We start from the raw sequence: 27,778 nt of genomic DNA, 5'->3' as shown, positions 1-27,778 counted from the left end.
ACAACAGGCGTCGCCGATTTTCTCCACCACGACATCATTCTCCACCACGATGCACCTCGACAGTTACCTACAAACTGGGCTGCTCGTTCTTGTCTGGAGTTGTCGATGACCTCCTCCACTCTTGTGCCACTGAGCGCAATCTGTCCACCGCCTACCACCTACAAACGAACACCCGCCGTGGTTGCTCAGTGGCTATGGTGTTGGGCTGCTGAGCATGAGGCCGCTGGATCGAATCCTGGCCGCGGCGGCCGCATTTCAATGGGGGCGAAATGTGAAAACACCTGTGTACTTAGATTTAGGCGCACGTTAAAGAACCACAGGTGGTCGAAATTTCCGGAGTCCTCTACTACGGCGTGCCTCATAATCAGAAAGTGGTTTTGGCACGTAAAACCCCATAAATTAATAAATAAATAATTCATTACAGACTAACGGTCTTACGGAACGTCTCAACCGAACAATCACAGAGATGCTGTCGAGGTACATCTCCAACGATCACCACAACTGGGACGCCACGCTGGCCTACGTGCCGTTCGCGTATAACTCGTCCTGGCATGACACGACAGAATATCCACCCTTTTATCTTTTGTATGGTTGCAACCTCACATCGCCGCTTGACACCATCCTCCCTTCTGTGCCACGTGTTGCAACTGACTACACTCGTGAAGTCATCGATTGTGCTCACATGGCGCGTCAAGTCGCCCGATCTCATTTATTAACCTCACAGCATATGCAAAAAGAGCGTTATGACCGGTGCCATCACAATGTTAAGTTCACGCTAGGTGCTTGGGTGCTCCTTTGGTCACCATGTTGACAGGTTTGCCTCTCCAAGAAGCTACTCTCGCTACACAGGGCCTTATGAAGTCGTACGTCAAGTTAACGACGTAAATTATGAGATTTCGCCGCTACAGTTTGATGCAGCTCCCCACGCATTTAGTATTGAAAGTTGCGTAATCTTGAGTTTCGGTGACCTGTTGGAGCAAAAGGCAGACAAAGCATTTGCTCCGTGCTGCCAGCGCTTTTCATGATAGTGTTTTCCCAGTGCTGGTGACTCTTTCAGCCGCGGGGGCGGAGTGCATGCGAAAGCGTGGATGGGCTTTGCTTAATTCGTGCTGCCTACGTGAAGATATCGTTGATGTGGCCTGAAACCGTATCATTCGTGGCCAGCTCCCAAGTTAATCAAAATGAATTGTTTTCTCATTCAAATTTGATTTTTTTTTTTCAATTGCCTGATTATTCGGAAAATTCTCTGGCCCTTTTTCATGTAAGAAAAATTAATTGGCAACTGTGCTTATTTGCATAAAAGGTTGAATTTTAATATAACGAAGCAAATTGCCGATTTTACCTACTTCGTTATGCCGAGCTTCAACGGTATATCAATTATCGTTAACAACTTTTGCCCTTTTTACCCTAGTAACGTCACGCATATGTCTCTGCTGGCATCAGGACATGCAAAGAGGGGACTCGAAATGCCAAGAGTGGATTAGAGCATTGTCTTTTTTTATTTACGGCTTTACCAACCGCATAAGTTGTCTTGTTTGCCAAAGATGATTGCCACAGCATGTTTATTTAAGATATGTTCAAAATTGCAAAAAGTCAAAAGGCCCATTTAAATGTTGTATGTCCATGTGTATTCGTTTTGTTCACATAGGCATGTACCACCAAATTAAAATAGAACTTGTTTTTGTTCTTTTCTTATACTAGGGATGTATAAAGGTACAGCTGGTGATATCTTGTAAAGCAGGGTTGAAATGGATCCCACTGTCTTCCTGATTGTATCGTAATTATACAAAGAAATTCCACACAGCTTTCTCGGAAAGAAAGCTTTGCAGTTGAAGAAAACATGGTCCCGATATGAAAATTTGAACATGGGATCAATGCATGACTATAGGGAAGTGGCCTTGAGTTTGAGCTAATTAGGTGAGGGTAGGTTAATTTTTAATAAGCTAGGTGAATGTTTCATCTTGCTGAATCGTTTGTGTAAGTAATGAACTCAACAGTTTATAAGGTGGCTTTTAAACTCAGGCACAGAATTTGGACACCATAAGTAGAATGGATCACTGGCACGATCTCAAGCGCAACTTTTCAGTTATATTACTTCTTTTTTTAAATGTATACATTTTCAAGTTGTTTCTTCCTTCGGCTAAATATGGATATGTACTTTTAAAAAGCAAATCTGTGTAACTAGAGAGGCTGATAACTTGTCACATTGGTCTGGTTCCATGAGTGTGCACATGCCGGCGCCAGCGCCGCCGCCACTGCTGGTGCTGCTGCAACAATATATGCAGCAGCAGCAGCAGCAGAACCGCCCTGAAAGGAACCATTGAAGCATGGTAGCTTCACTGTGACCATACACAGTTCTGTGCAGCCAGTCAACATAGTGCTTAATGCCATGAAATCTAAGAACTCTGACCCCTTGGGATCATCGTTGAGGCTGGCTAGCTTGCTTTCTCCAAGCTGCCACATGTAATATCCTCACAAACGAACAAATACATAAGTTGAACACCGCAATTTATTTTCCTAACCACATCTTTCTCTATATCTGTCCTCATTGTCTTTGAATACTTAGTTCCTTGTATTCAAAAAAAGGTGACAAGACTTCATAAAAACTGTGTCAGTGCTTTCAGAAGCTTCTTGGCTTAGTGGCAGTTGGGAGATTGAATTGTAATTAATTTTAATAATGACAATGGCTATGGCCTGTGTGACTGGGTATTAAAAAATTGTAGTGGTGTGTAACACACTGACTACTGTATTTTACAGTCTATAAATCGCACCCCCCTCAAAACATAAGTTTTTCAGAAAAAACAAACATATATAAGTCGCACCGGCGTATAAGACACACTGGTGTCTAGACAGAACTAATTTTTCAAAAATGGTTTATTGATACACACAGATGGCATGTACCTACAGACGGCATTTAGGCAAAACCATCGAAGCCTTCTTCCTCCGAGTCACTAACAAATACAGCAACTTCAAGTGAGAGTTCCACTGGTGCATCACTGTCATCCTCAGCCTCACTGATGTCTTCTTCGCCAACATCGTCACCACTCACGAATGGGATTAGTCCAGCCTTTGAGAACCGAGCTACAACTGCGTTTGTAGAAATGGAGTCCCAAGTGTCCGGAGACCCGTTTGGCCACCTCTCCAACCATCGCATGTCTCATCGTCCTGGATTCGTAGAACTGGGTCACCCTCGGACATCCACAACTCCCAGAAGCGTCACAGCTTTGCTTTGAAACTGCGGTTCAGAGAAATGTCCAGCGGCTGCGGCATCTTCGTCATGCCACCTGGTATCACCACTGGGGCACATTTCTTCGCAATAATCTTCTTTTTTATAGAATCAGTGATGTGTGCCCACATACTGTCCATCACAAGCATTCCCTTCTTGACATGAAAAAAATCGGTGAGGTCGACACATAAAACATTGGTCGAGCCATAGACTCATCATATCTTCATCCATCCATCCTTTGGCATTGGCCTGTACCACCACAGCAGGAGGAAAGGAGTCTTTTGTAGTGTTTTCCACTTGAAAATTAACATGGGAGGCAGCTTCGTACCGTTCCGCGCAGCAGGCAAGAACAACAGTGAAGCATGATTTTTCATGGCCAATTGTCCTCACTGTTATAGTGTTTTCCCCTTTCTCGGCGACGCTCCTCCCAAGGGGAATATCAAACGTAAATGGGACTTCGTCCATGTTTACGATGTGGCTTGCATAGATGTCCTTGCTCACAATTTCTTCTTTGACAAACGCACTGAAGTTCTCCAGTTATTCCTGAAAGTCGTAAGGGAGCTTCTGGTACATCGTCGTCCACGCTTGCATCACCAACTTATTAAGCTCATAAAGCGAAAACGCCATGACGGACCGCCTGTAAATCCAACAGTATTCATCTCTGTTCCAAGTATCTTCGCCTTGAGACTGAGCTGCACTGTAGACAGCCCCCTGCTTTCGGCTCATTGCTCCAGTACCCACGCGCGCAGACTATCCTCGAGCTCCAGCCAGCGCGCTTTCTTGCCGTGGTTGGCCTTCTGAGTCGATTTCATTGTCTGGAGCATGCTGGTGGCTTTGTGCCCAGTCGTGTATAATTTTCTCACTAACCTCAAACTGCCTTCCTGCTGCATAGTTTCCATGTTTTGTGCAAATGCAACTGCACACAGCTTGAATTTCGCGTCGTAACTTTTTCGCCTCGCAGGCGGCATCATGGTTAGCGAGAAATATGACATGACAGGTGCTACACATGTGAAGCACTTCGCAGCGATTAGTGCAATGAAGGTGTCATGGCATGTTGTTTTTGCAAGCCAATTTGATGTTATTTTGAATTTCTTTTGAAATGTAGTTTCTGTGTGTAGCAGAAGGTGGTGCGCAGTTGTGGCACTTCATCATCATCATGTTTTTTACTAGGAAAAGCGGCAAATTGTTTGGTTTAATGTCCCGAAGTGACATATGGGCTATGAGAGGTGCTTTAAAGGTGGGCTTCAGATTCATTTAGGTTGTAGAGCTGTGTCTCTTAATGTGTGCGGGCATTGCGCAGCACAGAGGCACCTTTTCGAGCGCGGACCACACACGGCCGCCATAAAGCGGATTTATCCCATACATATGTTGTGCCGGTGGATAAGACACACCGACGAAAATTTAAGAAAAAATCCGCGACTTATGCACCGAAAAATATGGTCAATTCAAATGCCTTTCATTCAAAAAGTAAGGTTTTCTACAGGTGGCCTTCATGTGACTGCCCAAATAAGTAAGCATAGGTGGTCCTTTTCACAGCCTTGTAACAAGTGGCAGATAGTTATAAAACGGTATTGTGCTGTAACCAGGGCACTTTGCTGGAATTAATTTTTGCATTTCAAGTTGGTCTTCATTGTTAATGCAGGCACAAAGTTGTTGGCATCACGAGGGAACTGGCTTGTGTCAACTGGTGTTGATCAGCGGCTTCGTCTCTGGCAACGGGTTGCTGGTTCCTTGCAGGAGCACTGCAGTCGCTTCTCCTGTATTCCTGATATTGCTGCCTTCACGTGCTGGAGGCAAGAACATTTACTCTCTTTAGTTATGCACTTTGTGCTGTGCTTGATAATTGTAACTTTAATGTCGTTATACCATTTGTTTATTGACTTATTTAATGCCTTCTGGTCATCTACATGCCACAGGTAGCAGAAGAGGTCATATCAGCCATGTTCCTATATTTAGACAGTATTTCACTCGGCACTTGAAGTGTATTGTATTAGCAGGGGTACTGTCTGACACCCTCAAGGCTTGCTTTCTATAGACATGTGCAGGGGGTTCTGTTGCAAGTGTGCACGCACATGGCTTATGCAACTTTCTATTGGTGGTATGGTAAGAATCACCGGGCTATGTAACAGACAATGCACCAGATGCAGCGCTGTTTCTGTTCTTCGTACTTGCACCCTGCATCAGTGTTTTTACTTGTTCACTGGTCAGCTGGTGGGATATAAGCCACAAGCTTGTTCACTCAATCAGCCTATCACCCTGTGCATTAGTACCCTATAAGTAGCAGAGAGGACACAGGTGCTGTGATGCTTTCATTAGTAAATGAGACCTGCCCTCAATTTGCAGTGCTTTTGCCAGTTTGGTCTCTCCTGAAATTGTTTTCTTTGTCTACTTTCTCTGTGCTCTCCTTGATTTCAGTGGCTCTTCACATATTTAGAGCTTACTTTGCTTTGAACTAAGCTACAAATGTAAGCTGGAATTCAAGTGAGTGAAGTAAGGAATAAAATGTTTTTCCCTGATTCTCCCGAATACTAGGAGCATACCTTGAGATGAGCTAATGGTGGCTCAGTGGCTATGGCATTCTGCTGCTGAGCACAGGGTCACGTAGTTGATTCCCAGCTGCGACAGATGCATTTCAGTGGTGGCAAAATGCAAAAATGCTCAAAGATGAGGATCTGCAGGGCATAAAGGCCAACTTTTGAACTGACATGCCAAATTTAACGAAATCTTGGCAGGAGGCTTTGTCCCCCCCCCCCCTCCTTGTCATTAGAACATGTAGTAAATTTCAATACCCTAGCACAAATAGAAAAAAAGTTATGCATGTATCATTTAGCAAGTGAGTCTGGTACCTTTGGAAAATTATCATTTTAGAAATGAGAGTTACATAAAATTTTTCGTAAGAAATATATTCTGGACATCCTATATTACAGGAGAGGGGCAGCTGTTTGCAATTTTATGCCTTCTGTAGAAACTGTATCACTTTATAACTTTTTTTGTTTTTTGTTTTTTGTTGTTACAGTGATTCATAAATCTATACCTTTTTTTTATATATATATAAAGGTAATTCCAGCCTGAAACAACCCTATGAACAGTTTTCACCTTCTGGAAAGCTATTGAAACAATAGCTTTCCAAGAGCGCACATTGTCCATAAAATGCATAATGAAAAAAATTGATTCGAAGATCTCAAAACGCGCCAAAATACGCGCAACAGCCGCATAAAAAAGTGCATTTTCTTCTCTTCTATCGTGCAAACTTGGCGAGGAGTTTCTTTATATGCTTAGAACTCCAAAACACACAAAATTAGAAAATGCCTATTTCTGGCAAAAATTTTTATTTTATCCCCGCATCCTGCCTTAAAGGGCGCATGGCACCCAATTTTCGATCATAATCTGTATTGTGTGAGCTAATCTTTGTGTGTTCAAGAACACGTTGGCAAAATTTTAGCGCATTTGAGCCAGCACATAACTTGTAATTGAATTTTTTTTATTACACTCGAATGGCATAACAGTGGGGCAACACTGGCACACTCCCGAGCCGTGATGTCACAGGCTGCATGCCTGCCGAGCGAGCATGTTTATTGTATATTCCGGCGAAGAATCTGTTTGTCGGCTGTGTGCGCATGGGGGAAAATCCTGCTTTGTTCAGTTTGCCATTGAAATTGTTCAACTTGTAGTGGCTGAAACAATGCCACCGCGGCGCCCATGTAGCGCTGTTGGGTGCTAGAGCCAACAGAGCAAGGAGTGCTCCGTATCGTACTTCAGGTCCCCCAAGGAGCTGGTCAAACTTAAGGCTTCGAAGATAAATGTGGGCAGGAAGGACTGGCGATTCTCTGACGCTTTTGTTTTGTTCTCAGAACACTTCCCACCAGGCCACTACAATGATAATTTGCGCCTGCTCGCCGAATTTGGGATACCTGTGAAAAAGCTGAGGCTGCGGCCAGACGTGATGCCAACCGTGTTCACACACCGACCAAAGCCGGCAGGCAGCACCCCGGCCAAATGTTAGCCTTGTTTTATGGATATCGGGTGCAATAAAGCAATTTCAAGTTAAGGTTCAGCCAATGTGTACATCACGCCAAATCCTTGCGCCACTGACACATGTGCACTGGTATTTGTTTACATATGCTGCACGCAGCTACAGTGGTAAACTGAAAGCATATTTAGCGCTAGCAAACAAGGACGGAAGGGAGACGACACGACAACCCCTTCTGTCCTTGTTTGCTAGCGCTAAATATGCTTTCAGTTTACCAACACGCCCAACAAATGGCAATACAGTGGTAAAAAAAACACTGGTGGGAACACACGGCAGCTTAACAGCATCGTAGTTTTGTTGAGTACGGATCCTAGAGAATGCATGCCAGCAAACAATCTATGCGTGTAACAATTTGCATTGTGCAAAGTAGCACCAGACTTTGCCTCTCATGAACGGATGGCTAAGCAGTGCTGAACACATGAAATATCAAGAGTGTGGAAAGGCATCAGCAACATTGAGTGCAACACCAATGTCGCCATCTATGTTGGCCACGTTTACTATGCAGTCTTTGTCCATGGCCTCTGAGATTTGTGCAAACTAGCTGGCACGTGTGAATGTCGGAAGCCGTGTTTCATCACTTGAGCTGGTGGAGATGAGATCGAAGTCTAAATGTGCAGCGTATACTACGCCATAGCTGCATGTGCTGCTCACAGATTCCTCGCTTGCTTCATCGGGCGGAGTTGGAAGTGTCGAAGACATGGCACGCAACATCTGGAGCAAATACAGCAATAAACGGCAGCTATACCCCGACCTCACATGGCGCGGTGGCTGATTTTGTAGCAGACCACGGTGTAGCAGACGATGGCTCGGTTCCATGCAGCACATGACACCACACATGGCTTGGCAATAGGGCGGTGGGCGCCAGAGGGCGGGTCTTAGAGCCAGCGAGTTCTAGCTCATCTTTTGGACAGAAGTATGCTTTTACTGCCCAGTTTTTATGTGTGTATAGCCATAATAAACCCTCTGCCGCAATTTCCCGTGTGAAACCACAAATTGTTGGGTGACCGTGTCATGCCCCCTTTAAGGGAATGTTACGGTACCCTTGGGGTCAATGTATTGGGAGCTCTTCACAACGGTTTCTCTTATAGTCCCCAGTGTTGCATTAGAGAGTCATTAGAGGTCATTGCATGCCAAATGTACCAGAGGGTAGCACTCAACCATCTCCAATTTTCATGCAAAGAAACCATGGCTATTAATGGTATTTTAAGCTCGATATGCACCATATTTCACCCGAAATTTTTTTTTCCCTGAGTGAGCGCCATTTTAATTTCGTACTGGAGGTAATATGGTGTAGGAGAAAAGTTTATGAAGAGTTGATTTTTCTCAGGATGACCATAAAACATGTTACAGTGTGTTCTAGATAGATGGGACATTGAAATTAACTCATTTTAAAGGGTGTTTGTGTTCTGTTTTATGTGTTTCCAGTCGGAGGAAAAAGTCCAATATGAGGAATTGGAGATTTCTTATAAAAGTTGTTATTTATTTTCTATATCTTATAACAGCTACGTGTTGTTGCCCAGAATCCAAGTGACCAATTTAGAGTGGTTTGGTACTTGGCACATTTAAAATTTGTGTGAAAAAAATTCTGAAAATGACAACATTTAAGTTGAGCCATGTGTTCATCCCCAATTTGCACACTGAGGTGGTCCGAACAAAAATTCAGAGCATAGTGCATTTGATAAGAAGGACACATTAAAATTTCTTTCAGAAAGTTTAATCCGAGTTTTTTTGCTTTAAGGGAGAAAATAAATTTTGAAAGTTTGTCAAGTTGCTGTCCTGCATACAATGTAGAACAGCGACTTGACGTATCCAACGCGGATGGCACCATCTTCACTGGATATCCCTGTGTTCCCCTATGCGAGGCTCCTCTTACATGTGTTAGTGTTGAGCGCTAAATAATCACAAATGTTTTAGTATGTATATGAAAGACCCCCAGTGTCGCTAATGCACTGCAAATGCATGGTGTGTATCACACAGCACAAGGACCTAATACTAAGTCCTTTCATTTGCTGCTATACACTATACTAAAACTCACTATGGAAATGTCAAGCCCCATGAATCAATCATATTGTCACAACGTCAGAATAACAGGATGTAGGACCAGGATGTGAGAAACAAAAAAGCAGCTCTCTATTCAGAGACCACAAGAGCCAACGTGCCAACTTCATCTTCTTTCAAAGGGAGCGTGGTCGCTGCTTGTGTCCCTCAATTTGTTTTCTTCTGTTCTCTTGCTAGCCTTTGGTCATGACATTAGCCTCTCTTCCTAGAAAACATCGTCCCGATGCTTTATCGTCGTGGCAACAGGACCTGGACATGCTTGTGGTGCAGTGAATTCACTCTGACAAATAGGGCTTCATTTAGACCACGTGCACAACCTCCGCTATATGCTGTCGATGCCTTGAGCATGCAGACTGTCAGGAGCAACCACATAGTTGACATCAGTGAGTCGCCAAAGAATGTTGTACAGCCCGAAGTAGCACCTTAACAGTTTCTCCGAAAGGCTGCGACGGCGAGTGGGAGTCCAAACTCAAATTCTCACTCCGGGCTCGTAGGAGACTGGTCGGTGACGAAGATTATGGCGTCTTGAGTCGTAATCCTGCTCCCTATGAGTACGTATGTGAGCAAGTTGTCGCGCTTCTTCAGCCCGCTGAGTGAAGTCTACAGCATCCGTTTCGATGCCATCACATTCATGTGGCAGCATTGCATCTAGCATAGTTGCGACTTCACGACCATGTAGGACAGGGAATGGTGTCGTTCGTGTTGTCTCTTGCTGAGCCGTGTTGTATGCGAAGGTGAGATACGGCAAGATTTCATCCCAATTTTTGTGCTCCACATCTACATGCATGGAGAGCCTATCCGCAAGCATCTTATTCAGCCATCCTGTCAGTCTGTTCATTTGTGGATGGTACGCCGTTATTCGCCGATGAGCTGTTCCACTATGTCTTAATACTGTGTCCAATAGCTCGACTGTAAATGCACTACCCTGTCAGTTAATACTACTGCTCGAGCACTGTGCCTCCGTACAACATTCACTATAAAAAAATCTAGCTGTTTCACTTGCCATGCTTGGCTCCAGAGCCTTGGTTTCAGCGTAGCATGTGAGGTAGTCTGTGGCTACGGTAATCCATCTGTGACACGCAGCAGAAGTTGGGAATAGGCCTAGAAGATCCATTCCGACTTGTGCAAATGGAGTTTTTGGCACTTCAACAAGATGGAGGAAGCCTGCTGGTTTTAATGCTGGCACTTTTCGCCGCTGGCATTCAAGGCATGTCCGGACGTATTGTTGAACGGTCGCCGTGAGTCTTGGCCAATAGTATTTTTGCCTCACCCTACACAGCGTTCGTGGGTAACCCAAATGACCGGATGTTGCTTCATCATGGCATGCCTGTAGCACTTCACTCCTGAGAGGTGTTGGGACAACGAGTAAGTAGGTGTTTCAGTTGAGAGAGAAGTTTGCCTTATACAGGACATCGTTATGCAGTCAAAATGATTGTAGTCCTCTTGCAAAAAGCCTTCGGACAACAGAAGTGCGACCCTACAAGAAACTAATAATGGGTTGCAATTCCGGGTCATCGCGTTGCTGCTGTGCAATTGTAGCTGTGTTGACAACTCCGACAAAAGCTGCATCGTCATCATCATCTTTTGCATTGGCAGATTCGAATGGGGCGCGAGCGAGAAAGGCAATCAGCATCCGTATGTCGCTTTCGCGATTTATAGACAATACCCATGTCGAATATTTAAGTTCATCAGCCAACAAAGGGAGTGGTACTTACTGACCGCATTAAAGGAGTGGACGTACAAATTTGGGCGACATTTCATAAGGCCCACACCACTGCAAGGCACTCTGTTTCTGAATGAGCTATTACTCATTCAGTGCCGTCTTACCACGGCAGAAGTACTGCTCCTAAACCGACATTGCTAGCGACCGTGTGAACCACTGTCAGGGTGTCTTCGTCAAAGTTTCCGAGGACTAGGGGCTTTTGGAGGTGTTGCCGCAGCTCGTTGAACACTTGTTACTGTTCTTCACCCCATAGGAATGCGACATCTTCCCTGGTGAGGCGTTTCAACGGTGACGCAATTCGTGAAAAGTTCCGAATGAAGTAGTGTCGGTAATGGGCACACAGCCCTAAAAATCATCTGCCGTTTTGTCAGATTGCGTGGGAAAATTAGCTACAGCAGCTATTTTGTCGGGGTCAAGACATACACCTTCATTGCTGAACACATGTCTGAAGAAGAGAAGCTCTTCAAAGCCAGAGTGGCATTTTTCCGGCTTCATTGCGAGACTGCCAGATAGTATGGATTGAAAAACTGCATGTAGTCGCCTCAGGTGCTCGGCAAAAGTTGCAGAAAATACAATCACATTGTCCAAGTATACTAAACACGTTTTCCACTTGAGGCCTTGAGGGCACTGTGACCATGGGCTGCTGAAATGTTGCCAGCGCGGAGCACAAGCCAAAAGGAAGTACCTTAAATTTATAGAGGCCGTCAGGTGTCACGAATTCAGTTTTTTCTCAGTCTCTCTCATCAGCTTCTATTTGCCAGTGCTCACTGTTTAAATCCATCGACGAGAAATAACGTGCATGTCGCAGTCTGTCAAGGGAATCGCTTATACGAGGTAGCGGGTAACCGTCTTTCTTGGTGATCTGATTGAGCTTGCGGTAATCAACGCAGAAACGGAAGCTGCCATCCCTTTTTTTTTTCTGACACCACTGGCGACGCCCAAGGACTCTTCGATGGCTGAATAATGTCGTCTTCAAGCATTCTTTTTGCCGCGTTCCTGTGGGGCCATCCAATACAGGTTCTACCGTATGGGCCTTGCTGTATTATCAGTCATAATTTGATGTTTCGTCAACGGCATTTTACCAACTCTTGACGTCGGCAAGAAGCAGTCCTGAAACTGATCTACAAGCTCCAGGAGGCTTCCTGTGCAGGCAGCAAGCTTGGGCCAACATCGATGGATATATCTCAAGGCATTGGAGGCAGGCTGGTGGAACCACCTTGCTCTACATGGAGGCAGTCAGTGACCTAAGTGAACTCTTCAACGTACGCAACTGTCATACCTCTTGTAAGGTGCTGGCGCTCATGGCTAGAGTTTGTTACGAGAACTTCTGTGTGTCCACAGTTAACGTTGATGATGCCTCTTGCAATGCATATGCCATGGCTGAATAGCAGCGCCGTAATTTGTTCAGCGACAGCATCAGAGTTGCTTTGTATGACGCATGTCACTGACAGAAGGGAACATGAGTGCTGTTGGATGGTCATGTCATCATTGGCAACATGTAAAGGTCTACGTCGCTGCTCTGTACAGAGTAAACTGAACCTGGGATCATGCTAAACATGACTGACCTGTCCGGAATGTTTATAGCGGTGCCGTATTCACGCAGAAAATGCATTTCCATTCCCAAGGTCAGGTCTTTGCAGCACTCTGACAAAATGCCAAAAGTAGCAACAGAGGCCGAGGCACCAATATTAATTCTAGCAGTAACTTTGCCTGTGGGCGTCATCAACTGGCCTCCTGTAGTTCTTATGTGGGGACCTATCCATGAAGTCTGGACCTTCTTAAGGAAATCAGTGAGTTTTTGGCTTATTATGGGGAAGACCACACCAGTATCTACTAGCACTGTCACTGGGCGTCTATCTATGTAAACGGCGAGGTCAACACTAACATTTTCCAATGAAGTCAGCAACGTCGTATCGTCCGGTCGTACTGATGCCGTTGGGGGTGTTGTAGCATCTCGACGGATGGCAACCGTCCCCGCAGAGGTCGCTGCTTTTAGTTTCCCTGACGAGGACTAGGGGACCTGCCCCAAACTACGTTGGCGTAACTGGGACGGTGCAGTAAAGCGCTCGGTGCAGGTGACAGAGAGCGGGGTCAACGATACGGTGGAGCAAATGGCGGTGCTGGCATGGATACACTGGTGTTGCGTCGGTTGTCCCAACGAGGGCAAGGGAAGGTGGTTGCAGAAGTCTGGTATCCGAGGTTATGATAGCTGCAAAGATGGTAAATATGGCCTGCTTCCCCACAATGGAAGCAAAGTGGACATTGATCAACAAAGCGCCACAAGTCCGTCTTGCGAACAAGTGGTCGGCTGATCGGGCGGCCTTTGTGACCAAGTTGGAGTAGGACGGCATTTCCATGGGCACATTAAGCTGCGGGGTCGGCGACGGCGGCGGGTGGTACAGTGGGATTAACGACTCGTAAGGACGAGGCAGGGATGACAAGCTGTGCAGCGCTGGGGTTGGATGATGACCGCTAATCTGGTAGCGATTCAGGCAAAGAAAACGCTTGCCTGATTTCCTGCCGTACAACCTCTGCGGCAGAAGCCACCACAGGTTCTTGCAGAGTCACCACAAGGTTGCGAAGCTCCTCCCAAACGACCTCGCTGTTGAGCTCACGTAGGGCACGCTCTCTGCTGGCTGTCAGTGCAGAGGTGCTGATCGAGGCCTTCCTATGTCAGTCGTACTGGCGGCACCGTTGTTGAAGTGTTCTCTCGATCGTAGTAGCCTCCTTGATGAAATCCACAACAGTTGTTGGCAGTTGTGAAGGAGACCAGCAAACAGTTGCTCCTTGACGCCTTGCATCAAATGTTGGATTTTCTTTGTTTCAGGCATCTTTGGGGTCAGCTTGGCAAAAGAGGCGGTTCATGTCCTCCGCAAACATGGTGACACTCTCATTTTGTCTTTGTATACGCGATTCGATTAGTTGCTGAGCTGAGTTGCAACGATCGTTGTTAACGAAGGTATCCATAAGTTGTGCTGAAATTCGTACCAGGAAGACTGTGTGCCTTCCTGGTTCCTGTACCATGTACGAGCGCTGTTTGCCAGGGCGAAGTACGTGTGCGAGAGTTTCTGTTCTGAGGTCCAACGATTTGCCTTGCCGACTCTCTCATATTGTTCAAGCCAGTCCTCGACATTCTCAAAAACATCACTGTGGAAGGCCTCAGGAATCCAAGGGTGCTCAACAGTCACCTGTGAAGAGCCTGCCATTGCCATTTCTTCAGACGGAGCACTGCTTGGCTGGGGAGTTCCAAGTAGGAATCACCTCAGGGCTAAGACCTGGTTGTTGGCGACTGTAGCAGTGGACAGGAGTATCCACGGCCGGAACTGGTTGTGGGTTCGGAGTGGAAGTGCCGTTCTGCAGAGGAGTCCCGAGCATCAGGTGTTGAAGTCCAGCACCTCCATCAGTGTCACGTCAAAAAAACAGGATGCAGGACTAGGATGCGAGAAACAAAAAGCAGTTCTGTATTCAGAGACCACAAGAGCCGACGCATCAACTTCATCTTTTTTTCAAAGGGAGCGTGGTCGCTGCTTGTGTCCCTCAATTCGTTTTCTTGTGTTCTCTTGGTAGCCTTTAGTCATGAAAATATTTTACAATTATTATCTTTGGTCAGTAGTTTTTTTTTTTTTTTAGAGCAAATAACATTCTGGTAATTATAGTGGCACTGCAGCTTGAGAGCCACTGGCAAAAGGCAGAAAAGATGGAAATTCTTACTAAAGCTGGCAGAGAGCTACTAAAGAAAGCAGTTGCTGCACTTTTCTAATTTTAGAAACCAATGAAAAAGAAATTCAGGAGAAATAATGCTGCATCCATCTAAATCCTGAACTCACAATATACTGTCAATGGAAGCTTGCTTGGATATGAAGCTTGCTTGCTTCAAAGCTTGCTTCATATTCCATTTCCTACATTGCTGCCAAACTTCTTAAGTTGTGGCAAAGTAAGCAAAGCTCAGTTGCGAGCAGTGGAAAACAGTACCCATACTTAGGACATTTATACACCAACCCTCTATTATCTGCGTAATGCAAAGCATTGAGCGAGTCGTTGCAGCACAAGATGCTGACGCAAGCCAAGCTGGTGAGCTGAAGTAGCTCAAGGTACACATTGTCGTTTTTGCAGCTTTGGCAAGCTTACATTTGCACTCCTCGACTGGGGCAGCAGTTTCTTCAAGTAGAGCATTACTGATAGGAAGTTTTGATGTGCCCACTCAGTGTTGTGGCACCAGACAGGTGCAGACATGTGTAGGGCCAAAGTGAAACGAGACGCGCATTGTCCTTTTCCTTTTGCATAGCGTTTTAAGGCCGCAGCAGGAAATATAAATGAAATCGAGCTGGAGGGAAACACCGGAATACAATGCCGCCAGAGCGATACATGATGCTCCCTTTGCACTGCCTGCAGCAGGGAGCAGCAGTGCATTTGAGTTATCACCTATTGAAAGTGTGCAGTAGGCTTTCAACGGCACTGCGGTCCATGCGCTGTGAAACAGGTTGGCAGCAGTAGCTGTGAAGGCAGTATGGGACAACCCAGGCGTAGATTTGCTGGTACCAGAACAAGAAACTTAGTGTGCACAAGCGTTTTCACGTGAAGTGGGCGGGTGAATATTGCGGGGAAGCTGTTCTCATTCGTGCACACCTCGCACCTTTTCTTAATCACATGGGATCTAACAGCTGGAAAACGTATTGTACAATCACAGGTTGGCAATCTACTTAACTTTGGCGTCGAAAGATAGTGTTTTTCGGGAAGGTATGAACCAGTACAGAATAAGCGTAACTGTATTGCATCATTTTTGTTGTGTGTGTGTTCGTTATCACAAATATTGGAGCTGAGAAATTGTATGTAACAAAACTGTATCTATGAGGTTATACTGTATTGCACTGCTATTCACTGCAAATGCAGCTTAAATTTTAAGCCATACACAATGGGCCCTTTTTCTCGAGGGTGCCGTGCTCCCAGCCTCAAAGTCAAGGCCAGAAACACAAGTACGTTTATGTAATTCACATTGCCGAAGCGTCACTCACTGTGACTCATGACATCGAGAATGATTCAAGGCTTCAGCAGTTCTTTGTTTGATTTGTTGCTTCTCTAGAAGATTTAAAGTTTAGAGAAGTAATAAAACCAACAAATGTCTGTGATTCTTTGTTTTACTTTTTGCTGTTGCAAGAGGGACGTGCTTCTGTATTGTCTGCTTGTTCCTACTTGTGTAGTCGCTCGCCCAGTAAACAAAACCATCTGGCATTTTCTACCGAGTTCTAGCGTGCGATCGTGCTCTTTGATCCACTTGCATCTGCTTCACTGCTCGTGTGGCACTAAATTATCATGGCACAAGTCAGGTGTTCTCATGCACAGTGCACAGAATCGGGCTCTACGGGAAACAATAAAAACGCAACAGCTCGCATAAGAAACTGTTTCTGGAACTGAACCACTCAGCAAAAACGCAGGAGAAAAGAAAGAAGAATATGGCAGTGAGGCCTGTGATATGTGCCTCACGCAATATCCAGGACTGGAGAATGCAGCGAAGGAATTTTGCTTGCAGAGGCCAGACAAGGCAAGGGGAGAGAGTGTCATTGTTGGCAGTAAAGCTCACCAACAGAAATCATGGGTTTGTGACACTTGAAATATTTCTTTGCAGTGTGTTCAATGGAGCTGGTTGGTTCATCTTTAGAATAAAAACGGGAGCAGTGCAACACAGGACGAGCGTGTACAGAGCACAGGACAGAGCACTGACTAGCAACCAAATGCTTTATTTGCATAAGCAGCATATAAAGACATCATTTAATGTGACATAAAGAACAGAAAAAGAAGGATAAGCATCAGCCACGGAGATAATCCAGTTCTTTTGTTGAGAGCACGAGGGATGCTGAACTGACGCACGCGTCGCCACTTTTGAATATGCAAAATGCCTCAAACATTTCCCGCCCATGCTTTTCACTATATCTGCCAATTATTTCGCACTTCTTAAAAGATTTCGGTGCAACCACACATGTTACAGTGGACAGCCAGATGACTGTACGGGTTTCCTTTTAGTGAAGCGGCATGCTCGCACAGGCGATCATTAATGCACCTCCCTGTTTGCTCGATATAGCAACGTTTATGATCATGCGGGATATTATAGATGACCTGCATTGTACAGTCAATGAAGCCACGAACATGATTCGTATAGCAGCTATTTCGTGTGACAGTATCCACCCTGTTGACTATTTTTCACGACGCGCTCAGCTTATTAGGGGCAATGCACACCACCCTCACTCCTGCCTTGGCTGCATTGTTCATAATGTTATGGGAAACACGGTGTACATAAGAAATGACGGCAAGCCTAGATCTCGAAGGTGGTGACTGTTTAGTTTGTTTTCCGGCGTTCTTCAACTCTTTTACAAGGCCACCAGCAACACTGCACATCACGCTGGTCAGGTTGCCTGCTGATGTTAGTCTGTTGACTTGTGCTGAAAAGCTCAGTTCAACAGAGCGCTCTCACAAACGCTTGAGAGCAGCTCACAAACATGCCTTAGCGATGCCTTGTTTTACGAGTTTGGAGTGTGCAGACGAAAACGGAAGAAGCCCTTTCTTTGAGCGAGGTGAGTAACTCCAGCACGCGTGATGAGGTTGAAAAACAATTTCAATGTCTAAAAACCTTAAAGGGGTTGGGACACCAAATTTTGAGGCTATAAAAAGCATGTTGTAGGCTGCTTCCGTATGCAGGAACACCCAGAATTAGGTATTGGACGCTGCAAACATTTCAAAGTAATTTTAATTCAGCTCCGAAAAGTCATTAAAAGCTCTTTCTCGTGGTCGGGACCCATCGCTAGCGCGGCAGTTATGACGTCACAGAGGAGGAACGAAAATTTTGACGTCATAGCACACTAGCACAAAAACGTGACGTACGATGAGTAGCTATGAAATGCCGATTACAGAGCCTGCTGAGCCGAGCGGCCGAGCATAGCCTCCACTATGACCGAACTATAGGCATAGAGAAATCCTTTCTTAATGCAAAGAAGGGGTAAGGCATGAAGACGCAGACACAGGAGGAGAGAAGTGGACAACACGAACGCTGCACGGCGGCCCGCGAACAGCAAACTGCGTGCGGCGAGTTGCCGTGCGGACAGGCCTTTACACGTTGAGTGTAACACTAGCCGGCCGACTCCGAAAGAGACCAGGATATACGGCGTTCGTGTTGTCCGCTTCTCTCCTCGCATAATCGCATAGTTCGGCAGCTCGGAGCGGTCTCTTCTTCGCTTAATTAGCCTTTCTCAATGTGAAGGCCCGTCCACGTTACCGGCACGGAAACTTGCCGCACGCTGTTTGCCGTTCGCGGGCCCCCGTGCGACGCCGGTGTTGCTCGCGAACGGCGAGATTTCCTTGCCGTAGGGAGGACGGGCCCAGGACCCATTTGTGCGGCAGCCGTACGGCGAAGCAGCCAATCAGCGACCGAGGAGTGGTCACTCTGGCACCGACTGCAGCCTCACCGCCTCCTGGCCACGGTGGCCGCATTTTGATGGGGGCTAAATGCGAAAACACCCGTGTGCTTAGATTTAGGTGCACGTTAAAGAACCCCAGGTGGTCGAAATTTCTAGAGTTCTCCACTACGGCGTGCCTCATAATCAGAAAGTGGGTTTGGCTCGTAAAACCCCCTAATTGAATTTTTAAGCCTCACCGCCTCTGATCGTTCGGCGCCGCCGATATCGCCCGCTAGGCCTTTTCCGGTTCACTTAAAAGCTAAAGCTTACGGCACTTCGGAATGAATCACCGGCTCTCACAAGCCGCACTATTTTCTTACCGTTGTTGTCGCTCTTCGCAATAATTATAATAATCGCGACATGCACTTCGAATCGCCAGTTTACCTCTGCTGGCAGAGCACACGTATGCGCTAGCAGACGACGCAGCATAGTTTTACGTCACTATTTTCGTGACCCACGTCACCAAGCCGTGTTGCGTTTCCTCTCCTATGACGTCATAGCATCACCCGGAGCCCAGAAATCGAAACCAAAATCGCTCTGTATAATAATGCTATTATTAAATTATTTATCGGGTACATATGAATCCCGCGGTGTGTATCGTGCTTCCTGAAGCAGTACGCAACGCTTGAATTGAAGAACACATGAACGAAAATTTTTATGTCTCCACCCCTTTAAACGGTCATTGGTGGGCTCTTCCGTTGTTAATGTAAAATCCTTTATTATCTCACTGAAGGCGTGAATGAGTCTTGGAGGTTAACTCCGTGTCAGAAGGGTTAACTGGACAAAATACTAAGAAGTCGTCAACAACGCGAAATATTCTTACGGTCGTCAGCTGTAGGTGAGCGAGTAAGCCCCTGTCATAGCGTGCCAATGAAATGTCACTAAGTATGGGTGCTAATGTGAACCTACACACACTCCCTGCTTTTGAATTAAAAGCCTCTTGTCATGAAAAATGAATGTGGATTTTAGGTAGTAGGTTAGCATTTCCATGAAGCTGCTGACACTCGTTCCACAGACATTTTGAAACTTAACTACCCTGTGCTTATCGATGCAATCACCAACTAAAATCAGGTTACTTGGTAACGAATAGTACAAGTCTTTGACATCAACAGAAAAGGCGCGGCAGTCCTGTGGGCACTCACTTTGCAAGAAAGTAGATGCTTCATGTGGCTTCCAGATGAGGAAAGGGTCTTCCATTTCCAGATTTCGCAGGGATTTTTGCAGGAAAGCGTCTAGGAGTCGCTGCCAGGTTCCCCATTCCGACACAATCACAGAAAATAGGGATTCCACCCTATGTTTTTTTGCCGAGAAGAACACAGTCAAAGTTATGCCCTTTGAAGCCCTCACAGAGGATGCCAGCTTGATCAGACTCTATAATTTGCACAGTTTGGCTGCTTCGGCCTTCACCTTTGCTGGCTTGACTTCACTTGCATCCTTGAAGTGGCTGCTTAGGGCTTGCTCAGCCTTGAGATGGTAGGTCACTGCAGGGGCGACTACGAAGCCACCTTCCTTGCCCAAAAGGAGCAGTTTCAGGCCCTCGTCCCAGAGTGAGGAAACAACAGAGGCTGCCTTTTTGCGTTCCTTGTGTCCATTTGGTCGCCCTTGAGGAAGACAGTCAACACATTCTTTGATAACGTGATTCGCTTCCTCGTCTTTAGCCCTTGAAGCAGCATTTCTAACCAAGCAGAGCGTTTCAAACTTGTCTATTTTCGGATTTGGGCAGTACCTCAGCCCCAATTTGAGGTACTGCTGTACGTCTTCAGGGACACGGGCATCGTCCAAAAGTACGACTTCTTGTCCGCATTCACTCTGTTGAACACAGCTTTTCAGCGCAAGTGAACAGACTGACATCAGCAGACTACCTGACCAGTGTGATGTGCAGTGTTGCTGGTGGCCTTGTAAAAGAGTTAAATAATGCCGGAAAACAAACTATGCAGTCACCGCCTTCGAGATCTAGACTTGCCGTCATTCCTTATGTACACCGTCTTTCTCATAACATTATGAATATTGCAGCCAAGGCAGGAGTGAGAGTGGTGGGCAATACCCCTAATAAACTGACCGCGTTGTGCAAAATAGTTCACAGGGTGGGTACTGTCGCGTGCAAAAGCTGCTATAAGAATCATGTTTGCGGCTTCATTGACTGTACAACGCAGGTCGTCTATAAAATCCGGCTTGATCATAAACGTTGCTATATCGGGAAAATGGGGAGGTGCACTAATGATCACCTGCGCGAGCATGCCGCTTCACTAAAAGGAAACCCGTACAGTCATCTGGCTGTCCACTGTAACATGTGTGGTTGCACCCCAGTCTTTAAAAAGTGCGAAGTAATTAGCAGATATAGTGAAAAGTGTGCGCGAGAAATCTTTGAGGCATTTTGCATATTCAAAAGGCACGACAGTTGCGTCAGTTCTAAGTCCCTCACACTCTCAACAAAAGAACTGGATTATTTCCATGGCTGACGCTTATCCTTCTTTTTCTGTTCATTATGTCACATTCAATGATGTCTTTATATGCTACTTCTGCAAATAAACCATTTGGTGGCTAGTCAGCGCTCTGTCCTGTGTTGCACTGTTCCTGTTTTTATTCTAAAGAGATATTTCTATCTCCGCATTAATAAGCCAATTTGAAAAGTGTTTGTGGTAAAGCACTCCTTAGAGGGCACGTAAAGCATATAATCAAAATTTGCTATGTGGCCTGGTGAGGGGCCCTTTAAGGTCAAGCCACAGCTCAGGAATGCCTACATGGGAACAGAGAAATAATTTTCCATTGAAACCACCCTACTGATTTTAAAAGGGTCTGTCGCATTAAAAAAAAAAAAAACTTGAAATCTTGTCAATGTATCAAGCAGATTTTTTATTTAGCCTTGAAATTTCCTGAAAAGTTCTCGAAGATGCTCAGTTAGCTCAACTATCACGTTTATTACTCTGTAGCTCAGCAATAAAAATTATATTAGAATTCTGTAGGCTGCACCTGATAATGCATCTATAGTGGGCAAAAGGGATGTGTTATAAACCATATGAATATATATTATTCATATGTGAGTAGGACATTTGCAAAGCTCTCATAATCATTTAAAAAGTTTACGTAAACTCCAAATTGTGTAATTATGTGTATGCCCCATGGAATGTTTTTTTCAGGGGGGGGGGGGGTCCCTTTAACGATATTGTTAGGTTTCAAGAGCTTATTTTTATACTCATATAGACTTTTCACTAATGAACTTCAAACTTCATATATACCAAATATTTCTGCTTTAAATGCCCTAACAAGTGCAGTTTACAGAAGTGCGATATCTGTTTTCAATGCAGATGATGAAGTTCAAGGAAGCTTCATGCTTCAAATATTATTTTTTTAAGCATGAATTTCTGGAAATTTTTGCTGAAAAATTCTAGGGCACTAAATCAAAATTCCACTTCATAGAGTCATAGAATGTAACTTTCTCTCTGAAGTGCAACAAATTTAATTCAGAATGGTCCAGCACTTGTCTCATAAAACATTTCTGCATTGTACGTGTTCTTGGATAGGGAAATCACAGTTGGCCCCAATCTAAAGCTACCTCTTTAGTACTGGCATTGAAGTTATACTGTCACCTAAGAAAGGGAAGTGTGGCCTTCATTTTCTCCACTGATCAACATTTTTTTCTCCTAAACGAAGAAGTGAAGGGTTGAAAGAATAGTTTCCCAGTGTGAACCGATTTGGTGTAGCTTGTGTGGATCCCTTTAAAGTGCCCCTTCACCAGGCCACATAGAAAATTTCGGTTATACGCTGGAAGTTGTTTGTGCCTCTAGGGAGTGTTTTGCTACAAGAATTTTTAAAACTGGTTCATCCATAGCCAAGATAAAAATATTTCAGTGCCACGGACCCATGATTTCCGGAGGTGAGCTCCACCACCTACGTAGACCCTTTCTCCACTTGCCCCTTCTAGCCTCCTGAAGCAAAATTCCTTCCCTGCATTCTCCCATATTGGAACTAGAGGATCGCATGACGCATACATCACAGGTCCTGTTTATTCTTTTTTTTTTTCTCTTTGCACGGCGCACCTCCGCTAACAGTGTCGCACGTGAGCTTTTGTGTTCATCTCGTTTCGTACAGCACACAATTTTGCACTCTGTGCACGAGAACACTTGACTAGCAATATGTCAGTGCCATACAAACACTGAGGCAGACACAAGGGGATCACAGAGCATGATTGTGCACGACTGCACGATGTGGGAACAAGCAGGCGAAACGGAAGTACATCTCCCATGCTGCAATGCGAAGTAAAATTACAACATGTGGACATTCGGTTTGTGTGTTTTATTATTTTTCTGAACTTTAATTTGTCTATTGAAGCAACAGATTACACAAATAATAGATGTTGCCTTGAATAATTCTCAAAGTCACGTGTCACTATGACCGACGTCACAGCACAGACATGTATGCAGGCACGCTTGCGCATATATGTCAGCCCTCTGGCTTTGCCCACGAATAGAAGGGCAAATGGCATTCAGTTGGAAATTTCAGCTCTTTTAGCTGTGCGTAGTAATGCAATACTTAGCAGGCACGATCGTTAGCACTCATTGTATGCACTGCACTTGTCAGCTCAAGATTGCCAGACCTGGTGAGGAGCCCTTTAAAGCTACCTGCAAAAAATAAATTTAAAAATTTTGAAGCGCATTACAATGATGTGGTGTGCCTCATGGAATACACACAATCCTGAAAGTTACTATGTATCAATAAATTTAATAAAAAGTCTGTGCTAGCTCCACCAGTGCTGCTTGCAGATGGGCATGGGGCTTATGCACTTTGGTGGCGCAAACAGCAAGCAGATGCAAAATTAGCGAAAATTAAAAAAAGAAACACCTTTTGAATATTGCACCTATGGTATATGTTTCTAGTAAACTTGAAGGCAATGATATTTAAAAACAACTTTATTCTATTTCAAGCTTCGAAAGTGTTTGTGTTCCGAGATATTCTAATGTGAGTACTCTAATTACGCGTTCATAGGTAGGAGTCTTGATGGAGACGAACCCCCTACAGGACGTGTCCAATTGCTAGAAAAGGCGAAAGCCAGTCTTGTTCTTGCCAGCCAGGAACAGGAGCACAGCTGTTACAGCTCCACCCGGCTTCTAGGCTGGTATGCTGTACGGAATCAGCTACATGATACGAGAGGGTTCATCTTCATGTCAAGACTCATGCCTTGGATTGCAAAATTAGCGTATTGAGTGTCCAATTTGATGATGAATATCTCAGAACACAAATGCTTTAGAAGTGTTCAATTGGAGTTGTCCTTGAATACAATTCAAGTTTCTAAGAAAAACCTATAGCATAATGGTGAAATTCAGGAAGTTAACAGGTAATTATTTACTAGTTCATGAAAGTTGTGTCTGCCAAGTAGCATTTCCATCGATGGCATAACTTTTTTTTTAAAGTGAAGTTACTGATAGCTTAACTTGCGCTTAGTAATTTCAGAGGCTCCTGCCACTTCAAAATTTAAAGTTGACATTGTGGCTACTTTGAGGACCCTGTACACTCACCTTTTCATGATTGAGGGACCAAAACAAGTCTCAAAACATATTTTGGTAGTATTACATTTCAGACAAGGTTAGTTTCTTATTATTTTTGTTTATCAACAATCTTGAAGATGTGTATCTCTACTCGTTCTAGATGGTTGTCATAATTTCACAGTGTACTGTATTTAGGCCCATAACTGGGCAGGAAAGCTAAATGGAGTGAAAACTGCAGTTGTGCATCATTTGTAGTGCTGTGGCAAGAACATATATGAGACTATCTGTAATTCTTGTTTAGAAAACAAACGCTTGATAGAGGGAGTTTCTCATGATGGTGTGCACTGTGTGAAAGCTAAACAAACTGCAACTATTCAGGTGCACATTTCTAAGTTTTTTCTTCCCAATACAATTTCGCACCAGACATTGCACTTTACTGGCCAAAAGGTACAGAATCGAATGCACATAAGGAACACCGAAAAGGCAAATGGGAAGGACCACTTTTTTTTTTTTTTTCAGGGAACATGGAACTTCAGAAATATGGCTTTATTTTGTATGTCATCACCACTTTTACTAGCTTTGGGTGCCTGCTGTGTGTGCTGTAGGTTCGCATTAGTGCGCTGTGCTTTTCTGTGACATTTCTTGCATACAAACTCTGCACAGATTTTTTTTTAATCATGACTACTTCTACAGTGTTCCGCACCTTTTTTTCCTTGCAGGAAAAGCAATGAAGATGTGGTCATGGTGGTGGGAGGTGAGGGTTTGGACGTGACCCTGTATGCCGCTAAAGCCGAGGAGACCATGATCAGCCAGACGGGTTATTACCTGGCCTAGCACTGAACCTGTTTACCTTTTTAAGTGTACAGATACAAAATAAATCATGTGCCATGCATTTGTTATCATGTACATGCGCATTAAGGTGAAATGGCACCACTTCTTGTTTCACATTTATTTTCAGGGGCTTCTTACTGCAACTGCTTGCTAAAGGGGTAAAAAAGCAGTTAAATTTCTTGGCAGCCTCAAGAGTGCTAGAGTCCACTGCCTACACAGACCTGATGAAAAATAAGGAACAATGAAAGGGCAGATAGTTTTGTAATGTGAGTGAAAACAAGATTTTCAAGGGGTACCTAGTAATTAAGTTGACTACGCAGCATTGGGACAAGAAATGTGTTTCATCAACCAATCTTGCTAAACTTGAGCAGACATAGCAGCGAGAGTGCCTGGCTACAAGAATGGTAGAGAAAAAGAGGAAAAGCAGATGAGCAGACAGTGAGGACAAATGTTTATCTCATTTTTTTGTGTTTCTTGGGTTGACTGATGTCAATGCAGAAGATGTCAAACGTTTGACACTTAGCATACAGGCAGAGCCACTGCTATTGAAAACACGGGAGCCCATGGCAGCACTCCACGAAGCGCCACTGCTAGCACCTCACAAAATCTTGTGGCACAGGTGCAATGATAGGACAAATCAAAGCAAAGATAGGTGGAGCACCCGTGCGTAATCTGCTACGGTTCCTTCCCTTCCAACCTTTGCCATATGCATGTTGGCGTTTATAGGTCGTGCACACTAGCAGCTCTGAGTATTCATGCAAGTGCTGCGAAAGCCAAATGTCTGCAGGCTGATTTCTCATGCTACAAGCAGGCGTACAGAATTTGGAATGTGAATAATACTTCCATGGAGTTTTTGTTTGACAAGAATCATTTTAAACTTTTTTATTGCATTGTGAAAAATAATGCTGATTTCAAAACTCCATGCTTTGAAGGGACACTAAAGGCTAATACTAAGTTAAGCTAAAGTGATAGATTAGTGCTCGAGAATCTCTAAGGCGTCAATATTATCGTGAACAGAACCTTAATAATAGCGAAATCGAGGCAAATGCAGGACATGATTAGACTCCCCCGGGAGATTCAAGCACTTGCGCGATAATGAAAGCACTCCTCAGTCAAATTCTGTCACTAGTACTCAGCCACTCGTTGCAAAAAACATAATAGGAAAAGTGAGCAATGGAAATGTTTGGCAGATGTCTTAATGAAAGGTTAGCTGGCAGGCCTCCATCCAAGCCTTAATTACTTAAAGCAGTTCCATTGTTAGTTGCAACAGTTTTAGTGATTTTGAATATGTTACTTTCTTAAAGGGAAGTAACAGCATTTGTGACCTCTTTTCTAGGGTAGCCATGCCGTCGTGCATTCACCATACAAGCGACACATTTTCTGTTCTCAACATAAGCAAAGGAAAGGTGCACTGCTTCAAAAGGTACTTCGCAGTATGCAAGAATACCTAGACATTTGTCTTGGTTCTTATTTAGTTATCAATACTTTTCTGCAGTTGCATATGCCTTTCCACAGATGCACATGACCTCGTCGCACTTTTGCTTGTGAAGCTCCTCCTGTAGGCATGTGTCCAAAGATCTGTTGTGTCAAAGTTCAGGGGGCTTTAATAGCAAAGAGAGACTTTTCTGGCAGCTTTGTTTCAGGTACCCAAAACTTCTCCATTGTGCAGTTGCCACTTCATTCTAGCTGCACCCGCGGCTATGGGCTTCCACTTGGTTGCACTTGCATCCAAGCTGTTTACATACAACAGAAAACTCACAGACAAGAGAAACAAGTAACATAAGCACTGTAATCTGTTCCTCATATAATTTCAGTGCTGTCTGTAACCTCAGATTCGGATAAACTAGCCTGACTGCAATGTTGTGTTGAGTGCCTTTGTCGCTGCACATGGATTGGATTGTAAAACTTTATTTGTCCAACAGATGTAGGGAAGGCTTTAAGTCTTCCCACCTAGACGACGGCCAGGAGTACTTGGACCCTAGCGGCGATTTCGGCCAGTTGGACGGTCTTCAGTTGAATCTCCGGATCGGAGCTGAGTAATAAGGTCTCCCACTGTTCCAAAGACGTTATTCTTCCCTCAGAGGGAGCCTGTGGGCATTCCCACAGAATGTGATTAAGATTAGCCCTGGCTTTACATAGCTTACACTGGCTAGAGTACTGACCCGGGTAGTAGAGGCTGCACGACACCGGGCTTGGAAACGAGTTGGTTTGCAGGCGACGCCATGTGGAGGTCTGGCTCTTGTTTAAGGATGCATCAGCCGGAGGATATTTAACCCGCCCTAGTCTGTAGTGTTGTGTGATCTCTCTGTAGCACACTAAGCGGTCTCGCCCCGTGAAGCCTTCGGCTAGCCCACCAGCTCGGAATGTGAGTCCTCGAGCTAATTCGTGGGCCGCCTCATTCCCAGCGAGGGAGGCGTGCGCAGGTGCCCAGATTATTTCAATTTTCCTGCTATCTCTGCAGGTCTGCAGGATTCTTTTCGCCTCGGGAGAAATTCTGCCTCTGGCAAAGTTCATCACCGCAACCTTAGAGTCGCTGACTATAATTTTGGCTGAAGTACTTGCAATTGCAAGTGCTATGGCAGATTCTTCTCCAATTTGAGAGCAATCCGTTGTAACTGTGCCACTGGCTATCAATCTAGTTTCAGCGCTCGCTACAGCTAGGGCCATGCGGCCGTTGCCATAGTCTGCAGCATCAACGTAGAGCACGTCCTTCGAGTTTTTGAAACGCTTCTCAAGAGCCTCGGCCCGTTTCTGTCTGCGTTCCTTGTGATGGATTGGGTGCATGTTTTGAGGTAGTGGTGGGATTATTAGTCGGTTGCGCACGCTTCGAGGCAGGTCTACTTTGATGCCTTCCTGCCCCTCATAGTTTATGCCTAGCCTAGCTAGGATTTTCCTGCCCGTAGGGCTTCCCGCAAGTCTCTCATACTGCGAGATCCTCACTGCTTCAATAATCTCCTCAAGCGTGTTGTGGAGCCCTAGAGC

General features: G+C 45.0%; 1 protein-coding gene across 5 annotated transcripts in view; it reads left to right on the top strand.

Annotated features, from left to right (window-relative positions):
* LOC135909425 (tRNA (34-2'-O)-methyltransferase regulator WDR6) overlaps window positions 1–24,857 on the top strand; it is a 443,227-nt gene extending 418,370 nt beyond the window's left edge. For all 5 annotated transcript variants that reach the window (XM_065441378.2, XM_065441379.1, XM_065441377.1 and 2 more), the window contains 2 exons: window positions 4,869–5,019; window positions 24,685–24,857. In XM_065441378.2, coding sequence (XP_065297450.1) covers window positions 4,869–5,019; window positions 24,685–24,799 — 266 coding nt within the window. In that variant the 3' untranslated portion in view covers window positions 24,800–24,857. The remainder of the gene's footprint in view (window positions 1–4,868; window positions 5,020–24,684) is intronic.
* Window positions 24,858–27,778: the final 2,921 nt, after the last annotated feature.

Source organism: Dermacentor albipictus, unplaced genomic scaffold (genome assembly GCF_038994185.2).
Source record: "Dermacentor albipictus isolate Rhodes 1998 colony unplaced genomic scaffold, USDA_Dalb.pri_finalv2 scaffold_17, whole genome shotgun sequence".
Classification (NCBI taxonomy): domain Eukaryota; kingdom Metazoa; phylum Arthropoda; class Arachnida; order Ixodida; family Ixodidae; genus Dermacentor; species Dermacentor albipictus.
The sequence above is the reverse complement of the archived record's forward strand: the minus strand, read 5'-3'. Positions and strand labels throughout refer to the sequence as shown.